General features: G+C 44.0%; 1 protein-coding gene across 1 annotated transcript in view; it reads left to right on the top strand.

The window, feature by feature from the left end:
• The window catches only part of DHX35 (DEAH-box helicase 35), a 63,464-nt gene that overhangs the window by 18,110 nt on the left and 31,430 nt on the right, over positions 1–13,924 (top strand). Inside the window, exons 6-9 of the mRNA XM_081097799.1 lie at positions 1,712–1,773; positions 2,613–2,682; positions 6,665–6,724; positions 13,114–13,226. Of these exons, the coding sequence (XP_080953925.1) occupies positions 1,712–1,773; positions 2,613–2,682; positions 6,665–6,724; positions 13,114–13,226 (305 nt within the window). The remainder of the gene's footprint in view (positions 1–1,711; positions 1,774–2,612; positions 2,683–6,664; positions 6,725–13,113; positions 13,227–13,924) is intronic.

Genomic DNA, 13,924 nt, shown 5'->3' with positions numbered 1-13,924 from the left:
AAAGACAGGGACAAGGTAGTATAAATTGATAAAGTGTAGAATTTAGTTTTACTAGTTAGGCCTTTCTAATTTTTACATGAAAATGGATTTTACGCCGAAACCGGTTTGGCTCAGTGGATAGAGCATCGGCCTGCGGACTGAAAGGTCCCAGGTTCGATTCCAGTCAAGGGCATGTACCTGGGTTGCGGGCACATCCCCAGTAGGAGATGTGCAGGAGGCAGCTGATCGATGTTTCTCTCTCATCGTTGTTTCTAACTCTCTATCCCTCTCCTTTCGTCTCTGTAAAAAAAAAAAAAAGAAAAAGAAAATGGATTTTACGTGTATTTTTTTAACCTACATGCTAATTTTAAAACAATTAGTATCAGTAGTAATTAACATACAATCAACTCAACAGAGTATCTACTGAATACCACTATGCTGGAATCAAAGTTTAATCACATAGTACTCTAAAACCATGAATGAGAATGCTCGGATGAAATGAAAATAGGTTATTAGAATCTCAGTTAACCTCTCAATTTGCAACAGAGGCAAATTGGAAATAATGAGAATAGTTAAATGAACAATGTAATAATTTATAAAAAATAGAGACCTTGTTTTCCAAATTTCTGTATTTTGTTACCTTTACATTCATTTTACTAGGTAAAGGGAATATTGTTCGGTACCATTAAATATATTTAAACTAGCTAATTTTTAGATAAATTTCAGTGACTTATGTAACCGAATGGTCATAATTTCAAGGCACTCATTTCTTAACTGGTGGCCTGTCATTGGTGGCAGGTTCTCAGTTTCACTTCAGTGTGTCTATGTGGCAGCTGTACCAGCTCTAAGAAAAAAATTATGGGAATATATCCTGCTCTTACAAACAGAAAGCAAAAACACTAAGATATAGCATGTGAGGGAGATAGTTAGCCTTGTTAAAGTCCTGAACTGTTTGGTTGAGAGTCACAATATCTAATTCTTGCTGCATATTTCTAAAGCATTTTGTAAACATTCATTAATCCTAAATGATAATATCTGACATTCCTGAACACTGTGTCCTGGGCCCTGTGCTAAACACTTTATGTGTGCTATCTCAGTTCTCACCGTAACCCTCTGAGGTAGATACTTTTATTATTTCCATTTTACAAAGGAGGAATCAGGCTCAGAGAGGGGGTAACTTGCCCAAGGTTCACCCAGCTAGTAAGAGATAGAGCTAACTAAGATCTGAACCCCCAGCGGTCTGACACAGCCCATGTTCTTAACTACAGTCCCTTTTGGCCTCCCTCAAATAAAATCAGTTGAAGCTGAGGTTCATCACCTCAAGAGCTGCAAGTCCATAGCTTTTGGGACATTTTAACAAGTTATGCCATACTCATGGCATTCCCTTGGGCAGACATAGGTTTGTCTTTACTGCCTGCTCAGCAGTGCCAGTGGTGCCTGCCCAGAGGAAGTGAGGTTTAGCCAATGCACAGATAGTAAATGCAGGTGAAATTCAGCTAAAAGAATTGCAGACCCCAGCTGGAGAGCTCATGTTTGAAGTCCTGTTTGTGAGCAGTTTCATTGCTTGATAACTAAAATGCTGGGGCATTTCTTCATTGTCCTTTGCGGGAATTGTCTTGTACACTTGCTGGTAAAAAGGTTGTTTAGTTGCACTTGAACTTTTTAGAAAAAAAATCATTAATATACAGTCTAAAAGAATTATTTCTAAAACTTTTGTGTTTTTGTTTTTTAGTTTCTGACGGATGGAATGTTGGTCAGGGAAATGATGGTTGATCCTTTGTTAACAAAATATAGGTAAATGTCTTCTTCTTATGATAACTTTCCTAAAGTTTCAGAAGTACAGTATATAAGTAGATTGAAAAGGCAGTTGTGTTAGTAGCTGAGGTTCACGTCCGTGTTCAGCTACCCTAAAGCTTTTGTCCTTACCTTGGCTGTGTAGACCCTTGATGTTTTTCTCAGAATTTACAGACAGGAAAGGGCAAATTAAAATCCCTGATGTTATTTGAACAGTCTGTGGACTTGTCCTTTGTATCTTGCCTCTGTTACGTGCCAGGATTAATAGTGTCTTCAGAGTTGCAGTACAGAACTGGGCAGCATTTTGTTGAATGTAATACTCAGAGTCCAAATAATTACACTTTCTCCCTCCTTGTGTGTCTTTATCACTCAAGGCGTTAAAATTATCCATCCAGGCTCTGGTATTCTGGGAAAGGATGTCACATTTGACTCCTGGTACACATGCAACACAACTGTGATCATGTGGCCCTTTGTGTTATTTTCTTCAGCTTAACAGTCTTTAAGTGGTTGGCCTTGTTCCAATTTGTATGTGCTCTGTGGGGTTATATGTTATAATTTAAAATCATGTATGAGATCCTCTTGGAATCCAATGTGGGTGGTAAAACTTTTTAAATAGAGCAATAGATACACCATTTTCTTCACCAGCATATGTTGAAGTCACCATTTTTATTAGCTTAAGAGTTTCCTCCTTGTCAGAGAGGAGTTATTTGCTTTATTTTGATACAAGGTGATTGCATGGGGGCTAAATACCTAGACGTCCCTTTGATGATCTGGATGGGTTATGGGGAGGGGGCAGGGGTTGTCTGGATCCTCATAGAGATCTTCCTTCTGATTTTCAGTGCCATCATGCTAGATGAAGCCCATGAGAGGACCTTGTACACAGACATTGCCATTGGCTTGCTGAAAAAGGTATGATTTCGCTGCCAGACTTCTGTTTTTGCTTTGTTTTGTTGCCTGATGAGGAAAATAATTGTAGAAATTTGGAAAATCCAACAAAATATGAAGGAAAAAACTTTAAATCATCATCCATAATCCTTATCCTACCCATTCAGAGAAAGTCCCTAGTGGAACGTGGGTATGTTCTCTTCTCTTTTCTGTGTTCTTCGTGTGTTTATATGAATCATAATCGGGATTAGATTGTATGTGCTAGTTTGTGTCTTGCATATTTCTCTTAACATTACATCAAGGTCATTTTTCTGTGTCATTAAGTATTCTTTGAAGATGTTCTTTTTAATGACTGTATAACTGTATCTCTACCATAAAGTATTTGGTTTTTCCCTTACTGCGAGGCATTTATGTTTCCAGATTTGAAGTATTTTAAAGAATGTCACAGTGAGCATCCTTATAATTAAATCTGTTGCATTCCTGCTTTTTTTCTTTTATTTTTTAAAACTTTTTATTATAGAAAGTTTCAAACATACCCCGGTGTAAAGAGAGGGTTTAATGACCCCCTATATACCCATCATCTGGTCTCAATAATTGTAACTCATGGCTATTATTGTTTCTACCTTAACCTCCATCCTCTCTCCCATTCCTGATTCTTATTTAAAAATTTTCTGATTGTCGCCCTGGCCGGTTTGGCTTACTGGATAGAGTGTCGGCCTGCGGACTGAAGGGTCCCAGGTTCGATTCCGGTCAAGGGCATGTACCTTGGTTGCGGGCACATCCACAGTGGGGGGGTGTGCAGGAGACAGCTGATCGATGCTTCTCTCCCATCGATGTTTCTGACTCTCTGTCCCTTTCCCTTCCTCTCTGTAAAAAATCAATAAAATATATTTAAAAAAATTTTTCTGATTGTTTTCTTTGGATAAATTCCCATCACAGGAGTCTAGAAAGTGGTGGTAGATTGATCTGGGTCACACTGCCGGGTTCAAATTCTGACTGCTGAGTTTATTTGTATCTACAATGGGGATAATACAAGTGTCTGTATGTGTGCAGTACACTTTCATATATGGTAGCCACTAACCACCTTAGATTTAAATTGGATAAAATAGAATAAAATAAAAAGTTCAGTACCTCAGTCATACGGGCTATATTTTAAGGGTGCTGTAGCCACATGTGCCGAGTGGGTACAGCATGGGATAGAACCTCCGTACTGAGGAGAGTTCTCTAGCTCAGAGCTGCTCTTTATCATAATTTGTTATGAGGCTTAAATAAACAGGTTAAAATTCTTAGGATGGCATCTGGCCTAGGATCACAAATAGACTGTAAGACACCTTTGTGCAAATTAGGAAAAGATGTCCCCACTGGGAGGATGTCCCCAGCCAAGTGAGGGGAGAGTGCGTTGGATTTCAGATGCCCCGGCCTCCTTAGTCAGGCATCTTTGTGCAGTGCGCACGCTACACAGCTGTACTCCAGGATCCTAGAATAGTACAGAACTCGGTGTTTGTTAGCTGCTATTATTATTTGGATTATTATTTTATTCCTTGTCAAAGATTTAGACTTTGATATTTATGAGGGCTTATCCTATATTACCTTCTTAGAAACAGTATAGTAAGAGGGCTTATTGCACTGAGTCTTTGCCAACATTAAATATTAGTATTAAAAATACATCCTTGCCAGGGTAATAGGTGAAAAAAAGAATCTCATCCTATCTAATAAAAGAGAAACATGGTAATTAGCGTACGACCGCTACCCTTCCCATTGGCTAATCAGGGCGATATGCAAATTAACTGCCAGCCAAGATGGCGGCCGGCAGCCAGACAGCTTGAAACTAACATGAGGCTTGCTTGCTTCAGTGACGAGGACTCCAACGAACCCCGCCTGCCTTGCTGGCCTCTGAGCTTGCAGTTTAAGAAACATTGTAACAAATATAGAAGCTAAACAAAACCCCAGAAACCTGCTTTCAGCGAGCCCAGGATCTCAGAGCTGGAGTTATACATTGTTTCGATTATAGAACACAAACAAACTAGATACCTGATTTCAGCAACAGAAGACTCAGAGCTGGAGCCAGAGCTAAAGCTGGCCCAGAATAAAAAAAAAAAAAAAAAAAAGAGAAGTTGGGAGCTTCAGTCGGCCTGAAAACAGCCCTCAGCCCCTCACCCAGACTGGCCAGGCACCCCAGTGGGGATCCCCACCCTGAAGGGTGTGTGACCAGCTGCAAACAGCCATCATCCCCTCACCCAGGCTGGCCAGGCACCCCAGTAGGGACCCCCACCCTGAACCAGGACACCCTTCAGGGCAAACCAGCCAGCCCCACCCATGCACCAGGCCTCTATCCTATATAGTAAAAGGGTAATATGCCTCCCAGCACCGGGATCAGCGGAGCTGAGAGGCCTCCCGGCACCGGGATCAGCGGAGCTGAGAGGCCTCCCGGCACCGGGATCAGCGTGACAGGGGGCAGCGCCCAAATCCCCTGATCACCCTGCGGCTCTGTGTGTGACAGGGGGTGGGGCCACAACTTCCCTATCCGCCCTGCTCTGTTCGTGACAGGGGAAGGTGCCCCAACCCCCTGATCAGCCCTGCTCTGTGCCTGATAGGGGGAAGCTCCCCAGCCCCCTGATCGCCCTGCGGCTCTGTGTGTGACAGGGTGCGGCGCCTCAACCCCCTGATCGGCCCTGCTCTGTGTGTGACAGGGTGCGGCGCCCCAACCCCCCCCCCCCCCCCCCACACACACACACACACGGGCCCTGCTCTGTGTGTGATGGGGTAGAGCCATAACCTCCCCATCGGCCCTGCCCTGAGTGTGACTGTGGCAGCGCCCCAACCCCCTGATCGGTCCTGCTCTGTGGGTGATAGAGGGCGGCGCCCCAACCTCCTGATCCGCCCTGCCCTGAGTGTGACGGGGTGGTGCCCCAACTCCCCTATCAGCCCTACTCTGTGAGTGACAGGGGGGAGCTCCTCAACCCCCTGATCGGCCCTGCTCTGTGCGTGACGGGGGAGCTCCCCAACCCCCTGATTGACCCAGCTCTGTACATGACAGGGTACGGAGCCCCAACCCCCTGATTGGCCCTGCTCTGTGCATGACAGGGTACGGAGCCCCAACCCCCCTGATTGGCCCTGCTCTGTGCATGATAGGGGGTGGTGCCGCAACCTCCCCATCGACCCTGCCTTGAGTGTGACAGGGGCGGTGCCCCAACCCCCCAATCAGCCCTACCCTGAGCATGACTGAGGATGGCATCCCAACCTCCCAATCTGCCCTGCTCTGTGCATGATGGGGCAGCGCCCCAACTCCCCAGTTGGCCTGCTCTGAGCCCGACCGGGGGCTGCACCTAGGGATTGGGCCTGGCTTCTGCCACCCGGGAGCAGGCCTAAGCCAGCAGGTTGTTATCTCCCGAGGGGTCCCAGACTGTGAGAGGGCACAGGCCGGGCTGAGGGACCCCCCCCCCCCAGTGCACAAATTTTTGTGCACCGGGCCTCTAGTTGTTATTATATGTATTTGCTATAGTTTATTTGATAATTTCTCCTATGCCTGTTGATCATCTTTTTCTTCTGATAGCTGTTAATATCTTTTGCCCATATTTCTATTTTGGTGTTATCGTTTATTGTTTGTTTGCTTTTAAAGTACTTTTTTATACTTTAGCTATATACAGGGTGGGGTTTTGTCCCAACCTGTATACACAGATTCTGACTATCCAGAGACCCAGGTGCCAGGAAAAATAGTTTTACTTTCAGTAAATTCAAATTCAAGTCTTAAAGCTTCTTTTTACTTTATATTAAATTGTTTTAGCTCTTTATTTTGGAAAATTTTGTACAATTGGAAAGAATAGAATAATAAACCCTATTTTAACCTATGATTTTAATAATTATCAACTTGTGGTCAGTCTTAATTCATCTGTAAGCTCCCCCTTAACCCAAAAAATACACACACTAAATTACTACGAATTTCAGGTATCAAATTTCATCCATAAATTTTATAGTTATTCTTGTTTTTTGATGCCTTCGTTTTTAGATTCAGAAAAAGCGAGGGGATCTTCGATTGATTGTGGCTTCAGCCACTCTGGATGCAGAGGTAAGAACATTTCCCCTCTTTCCTTGTCCCCCATAAACACTGGAATCATTGGCCATGACTGTGGGAAGTTACCTGTAGCAAGAGCTTATCTTTGGCAGAATGGCCTACCTCCCTTATGGGGCCATCTGATGACCTAGATTCCAGGGGATGAGAGGATACTCCTTTTTAGCCTGTAGGTGGAAATCAACCTGTAATTAATCGAGTTCATAATACCTACTTGTCTTGTTTCTCTACATACTGTTTCTCTTCTTACAGGCAGCTTCTTTTTATTACTTTTCTTAGTATGAGGTTATTTTTCTTGCATTTACTTATGGCTAGCATTACATTTAGAATTTTTGTACAATTGAAGTTTTTACTGTACATATAATGTCCGTGTTATAATTTTTTTATGGCTAAGTTTATATTGTAATTCTCTCTTAACTAATATTTAAGTTCACACAGCGGTTCAACTCAACAAATAATTTTGACCACTTGTCATCATATATATAAAATAAATAGGTGTTTACAGTTCAGTATGTTCAAGGTGCTGAGACAGCCAAGGAGGGAGTTCCTAACTCCAGCTGGCTCGAAGGTGTCCAGAAGCTTTCACAGAGGAGGGACATCCGGTTGGGTTTGACAGATGCACAGAAGTTTGTCATGGGCAGGGGTGGGGAAGGGCATCCTTAGCAAGCCCAGAGCACTGGGGTGTGGAACCATGTGTGCATGGGGCTGGGAGTCAAGTGTAAGGTGGGAGTCTTACCTGTACGGCCCGATATGGGGGTGATCTGCCTCTGACTTCCCCTTTCTCCAGTGTTCACTACACTCCAACCCCACTGGTCCCCTTGCTGTTCTTCCAAAAAACCCAAGCACGCTTCTGCTCTGGGAGAGACCCTCTTTCTACACCATTCTTCCCTCACATGTTTTCATGGCTCCACCCTCATTTCATTCCAGTCTTGACCAGGTATTATACTCTCAGAGAGGCCTTTCTTGACCACTGTGTCTAAAGTTGCTATCCAGCTGCTTATTCTGCTTATTTTTTTCTGTTTAGCACTATCATTAGGTGTATATTGAGTGTTTATTGTGTGTCTCCCATCATGAAAAGTAAGCTCCCTGATGATTGGGGCTTTGAATGTCTTCAACAGTGTCTGGCATAATGTGGGTACTGTGGGTTGAATAAATTTTGATTGAATAGGAGGCAATGGGAGATTAAAATGGAAAGGTTGGTAGGGGTCAGATGATGGAAGGCCTTACAAGCCAACCAGAGGAGGAACTCCATCCAGCACCTGGTCGGGAGCCTTGGGAGGGTGTGAGGTTTGTGACTTGATCATATTGACTTGATTCTAGGAAGAGCACTTTGGTGCTGTGTAGAAGAGACAAGAGGGTTGTGGAAATAGCAGTTAAGAGGCCAGTTTTATAATCCAATTGAAAAGGGCCTGGCCTCGCTGTGGAAGATCCAAACAACTTGGAGAGAGAAAAAACCCAGCAGGGCTAAGAGAGGTGTCTGCATGTGCGCCCAGACTGCTTGCAGACCTTCTCACAAGGCCGTAGGAGTCTGGTGTCTTAAATCTGCCCATGATAACTTCTGGGGCAAAGCTCCTTGGTTGCCCTCTTTAGTTCTCATATCCTTCACCCACAATACCTGCTAGAATGCTATTTTGAGGACCATACCTGACCTCTCCTGTTACCTCCTCTGTGGCTAAGTTGCACAAAACATCTCTATTTTACCTCTTATCTTCATTATCCCCCCTTGTAAAAAGGATTCCCAACAGTTTTTTGTTATGTTTGAAAACTGTAATGTCTGAGTCTTTTCTTAGAATGACTGTTAAATAATACTTATTGCTCATAATTGCCTTTCATAGTCTTTTGATGTGACATAGAGATTTAAAAAAATAGCTTCTTTCAGTTCTGCCTACAGTAGTTGATACAGATGGACTTTCTGGAAGTGATTTCTTTAAGTGGGAAAGTAGAATGAATGTAGGAAATTTGTGATGCTGTGGGAATACTATGATGCAGGCATGCCAGGACCTCCGCATTGTTTAGCCGGGCCTTTGATGGGCTAGGGCCATTCACCCCTTTATCCCTTTCTGCCCCGTGCTGGGGATGGAGGTGAGGTCTGTCTGTGTGTGTATGAGGAGAGGACCTCAGGGAGAGAATCAGTTCTGTGGGAGTGTGGGTGCATGTGGGGCGTGGTTTATGAGTTCCCATGTGAGAGTGAGTGAGGAAGAGGAATGGAGTGAGCTGAAGAGGGCGAAGGAGGAAGAATAGGAGTGGGCGTGGGTGTGGGAAAGGGTGTGGCTTAGGTAGCATTTGACCAAGAGGTCAAGGAGGTGCCAGAACGCATCCCTGGTCTCCCAGCTGCTGAATCTCTGGGTGACAGACTAATTCCAAGCCCCACTGCCTGGAGGGGTAGATGATGCCACCTGCTCTGGTTTTGCTCAGGGCCCAGGTGGCTCAGCAGTGACTGCAGCTGGGAGGCAGGGGCAAGCATGACTGGGCTGGTCACATAGTTGCCTTGATTGTTTAGTTGCTTTGTTAATATAAGCCTAATTAAGCAAACAATTACAGAAAACATGACCAGGTATAATTACGAAGTATTTATTGACCAGTAGTATATCACATGCTATTCTTTTTCTTTTATTTGCATTTATCCACATGGCAGAAAATGGGATTGCCGATTACTCCCCCAGTTTTTGTCACAGGTCCAGGTACTTGGGAAGAGACTAGTTTCCCTCTCCAGATTCCCGGAGAAGGAACTTAGGGTCAGCTGGGGTCAGATACCCACTTGGGACTAATCCGCGTGGGCCAAGGCCTGTTGGACCCCGGGGTGGACATGGCTGCTGGAAGCCCACTTCTGTGCTCAGGGAAGGAAGCTGTGGCAAACTGGGAAGGCCACCCAGCAGATGTCCACATCATTTTCATTCCATTTCATAGGCTGTCCTCTTCCTTTATGCCATTTTTATGTTTCTTACTGTATGTCCATGTCAGTGCGACACCCCCCCCCCCCCCGCCTTTCAAACCTGACTCAAACTCTCTCCTTTTCTAGGTGTGTTGAGCCTGTTTCACTCCTTCTGTCCTTCTGCCTCAAAATGTATACACTGTTGATACTATATTTATTTGCTTTCTAGCCTGTAATTGTCTGTGTGCATTTTATCTTTCCAAATAAAAATAAAAGACCTTAAAGATTAAGATCTTGTGCCTTCCAGGGAATCTAAATGGGTAGAAAAAATAAGCAAAATACCCACTCTACTCTATGCCAGCTCCACCAACAAAAGCAGGATTTTGAATCTAGGAGACCTGAGGCTACCCTTATCTTCTCAGCAAACATAAGAGGTATTTCTTTTAAAACATAGCTGAGCAACCCAAGAAGAGATGATGGGCACAGTGGTTTAAGGGGTTAAGAAACTGAGTGTCCAGGTTTTGAGTACAACTTTATGTGTCTATGCCAAGACTAAGAAAATGATGTGTAAGAAGTTCCTGAAAGTGATAAGGTAGATTTTTCCCAATGAAATAGCAGGAATATATATGTTGTGACCTAAATGCCACAGCTCTTTGCATTAATATAGAACCTAATGTCTCATTTTGTACAGAAACAGATCTACTTTCATGCAGAAATCAAGCATATTTCTAGAGCCCAGGGTTAAATGAGCATCTCAGGGATTTACATTAGTAAGATTACTAGAATCTGTGCATAATCCTGGAGTGAGTGTGTGTGTGTGTGTGTGTGTGTGTGTCCCTATTAATAACTGAGATTGATTTTTCCAATAGTCTCATGAAGGGAACTTTAGAGCAAATTAAATTTAAATAAATACCCGAGTATAGTGGTTGCATTACATACCCACTACCTAAGGCAAGTGCAAATGTTTTAAAATAAAACAAAAGTGGAGCCAGGAAGTGAAACTTAATATGATTGTTCCAGAATATTCCAAATCCAGAATTTATTTCAAAAGCATACAATTTTCATTTCACAGCACTGCATGCTTATTGTTTAAGTGATGTATTAGTGTTTCGTTACTTTAAGTTATTACTTTGTGCTTATAATGCTTTTTTACATTACTGTAACTTATTATTCTAACTTTAAAATCTTGAATCTGTGAATAAGAATACCTCTTGTTTTGGAAGTGTAGACTACTGGAATGAAATCCAATAAATGTCATCTTCTCATTTGAAAAAAAAAAAAAAGATCTTATGCCTTTTCAGTTAATGCTAAATTTTATTTCTTGAAAAAGTAACTTCCCATCTTTATTCTTCAACACACATATTCCTGAGTAGCTAAGGGGTAGCTGCCCACTCCAACAACATTGTTAAGGCATCAACTTCCTCCCTGTTCTGCTTGCCTTTTTGCTCCAAAAAGCCTCTGTTGAGCCCTTCCTAAAATCTTCCTCCTCCGCGGGCAGCTCCTGGCTCCCTGATGGCTTCCCCTCCGGCTGCTTTACTGGCCGCTCTTCCTTCTCCAGACTGCCCACCTCCTTTGAGCTGGAGGTGAACTTGACTGTACTTCTGCACTCTAGCCTGAGCTGCCAGACCACCGAAACTCAGAGACCTGGGGCCTACCCACCTGGTACTCAGCTTCTCTGTGGCAGTCCTTTTCTCATTGTAATCGTTCAGGCTCAGGACTTCATTGCTTGGGGATGTGATTGGGTAAGAACTCCACCCTCCCCAGCTTGCCTGGGCATGTGCTCACACTCCCTGACTGCCAGGTCCTGTCAGTCTTTACCCCTGGAATGCTTTGCTTTCAAACGGCCCTGCCTGAGTCCACGCTTTCATTCCCTCCTCTGAACTATCACAGCACCTCCCTTAATTAGTCTGCTGGCCTCCATTCTCTTATCACACCTGCCCTTCTCCAAAATGACCACCACAGCCAGGCACCCAGAGCACAGGTCTGATAATATGCCCTCCTCACTGCCCTTCCTTGTCTAATAAAGCGCCCGTGTAGCGTGACATTTGGGCCCCTTTAGAGTGATGACACAGCCACTTCCTGTGCACTCACTCTAGTCACACTTGATTTGAACCGCGCAACAGTCTTGCAGGGTAGGTAGCAGTTTGTTCATTTTGTAGACAAGAGGGCTACTCAGAGCTGAGGCTGGCCTGTCCTAAACCTTGGACTCTGTGCTCTGTCAGGGGCCCTTTACATCTTAGCCTCCACTCTGCTCTCATCCTGGGAAGGGGTGTCTCTTCTTCCTGGTCATCCTTAAGGCTTAGCCCAGGGAGACTGCCTCTCCATGCTGCCTTCCTGAAGAGCCAGTCATTGACCTCGCATTCTCTTCAGTTGTAACTTGCAGCTCTTTTCTGGTTATTTAGTCATTCTGCCTCGGTTCATGCTGTGATTGGTTCTTGGCACACCTGCCCACTTGGATTATTTACTCTTTTGGGGCATCAGGGTGTCTCTTGTCATTTGCTTGTGCATCCTTCTAGCATGCCTGTGCTCTGTATGTCATAGGACACAGAAAGCCTGAAATTACTTAGGGAATTTTCCCAAAAGTCAAGTGAAGAATAGTGCCTTATGGTTCTTCATAACACAACGTAGTTCTTTTGTTGGCACGAGGCACTTTTATAATCTGTGCTTACTTTTCTCAAACACAACTTTGAGGTTAATGTATAGTATCCCAGGTTTTGGTGGCTAAATCCAGTTTAGAAGCACTCCCCCAAGCCCATTCATTTTGTATTTGATGCAGTTCCTCAGTGTACCCCTGGGCTCCCAGATTCCAGGAGCAAGCATGGTCATGCTTATTAAAGACACCTGGGGAAGTAAGGACAGGACTGTGATCACGTAGTTAGGCCTCCCAGGAGGATAAAAACTCATGCCTAAGCAGGCCTCCGGGGAAGTGGAATATAGTTGGGGAACAGGAAGATCATTGACATATTGACACACACCGCTTAATGGGGTGTCTGTGCCCCAGCGCTCACTGTCCAGCTGGTTTGGTCACTCAGCTCTTCTCAGGCTCAGCTTCTTTATGTGTCTTGGGGCACATTCCCTAAGAGGGGAATCTTTGGTAGTGTCTCCTGTTGGCCAGAGCTCTCTTTCCAGGCCTCCCTATAGACTACCAGTCTGGTGATCAAGTGCCATTGAAGAGGATGTAGCTACCTATTTGGGAGGAACTGCTGAGAGCCACTTCTCTCAACAGGGTGCTGGGCGAGTGTCAGCAAATACAGTTTTGAAATCTAACCTTTGTTATTTTTACCAAACCTTAGTAAAGAGTCTGTCATTGAAATGCGATCCCTCAAAATTGCAATAATAAACATATGGTTTTTAATAACTATTTTGCAACCCATAGTCTGTATTCTATATATCCAATTTCTACTGCCAACTCCCTGCTCCGTATTCTTTTTCTGTATTATTTTCTTTTTTCCATGGATTACTATGAATTATTTTTTTTAAAGGAATGAAGAATTGATTTATTTTATTTTTTTAGAAATTTCGGGATTTCTTTAATCAAAATGAAACCAGCGACCCAACCAGGGATACATGTGTGATCCTTACAGTGGAAGGGCGGACATTTCCCGTGGATATCTTTTATCTACAAAGGTTTGATGATACTTGCTTTTTTAATGATGGTGCCTAGAAAGTTAGTCTAGTCCTGTATTGTGGAATGAGAAGCAACTGCATGTCTTCCAAGGGTGATATGCCAGGCTGGTGAGGAGGGGTATATTCTGTCTCCTGTCATTATTTTGTATCTCCTGTCATTGATAGGATGTTCTGGAACCCTGCTTAATATCACTACCAAATTTAGTTTAAACTCTTGACACTAATGTGCAAGTTTTTATGAATCTAGTTAGTAGCTCAGTAGGAAAGAGCAAAGTGGTAACAAGCTTAGGGGAAGGAGAGTTTGATAGTTTTTAGAACTGAGGTTTACCAGATGGCTGTCAGTTCCACTCATATATCTTTAAATCATTTGGTTTTCAGCTCCCTACATCCTGGCAAAAAGCCTGGTTGACAATTTTGGGAGGAGCCCTCTTGGACAGGAAGAGGGTCATTCTAATTCCTGTACTGAGTCACTGGACAGACAGACCGTGGCTGACAAATACAGAGAGTTGGGGGCTTGACTTCTGAATTGTTCTGGCGGGACAGTGCATGCACTCGGCAGCTCCGCCCACCCCTCAGGCCTGCTGCCAGTGGTCAGGAGGGGACGGAAAGAGTGGGACTTAGCGCTGGGATAGCCCTCTGTTTTCACTGGCCGCACATCTTGGCGCGCTAAAGATGCACATAAACGTGCATGGGCTTAT

This window comes from Myotis nattereri, assembly GCF_964212035.1.
Source record: "Myotis nattereri genome assembly, chromosome: 8".
NCBI classification, from domain to species: Eukaryota; Metazoa; Chordata; class Mammalia; order Chiroptera; family Vespertilionidae; genus Myotis; species Myotis nattereri.
This window is presented reverse-complemented; position numbering and strand designations above follow the sequence as displayed.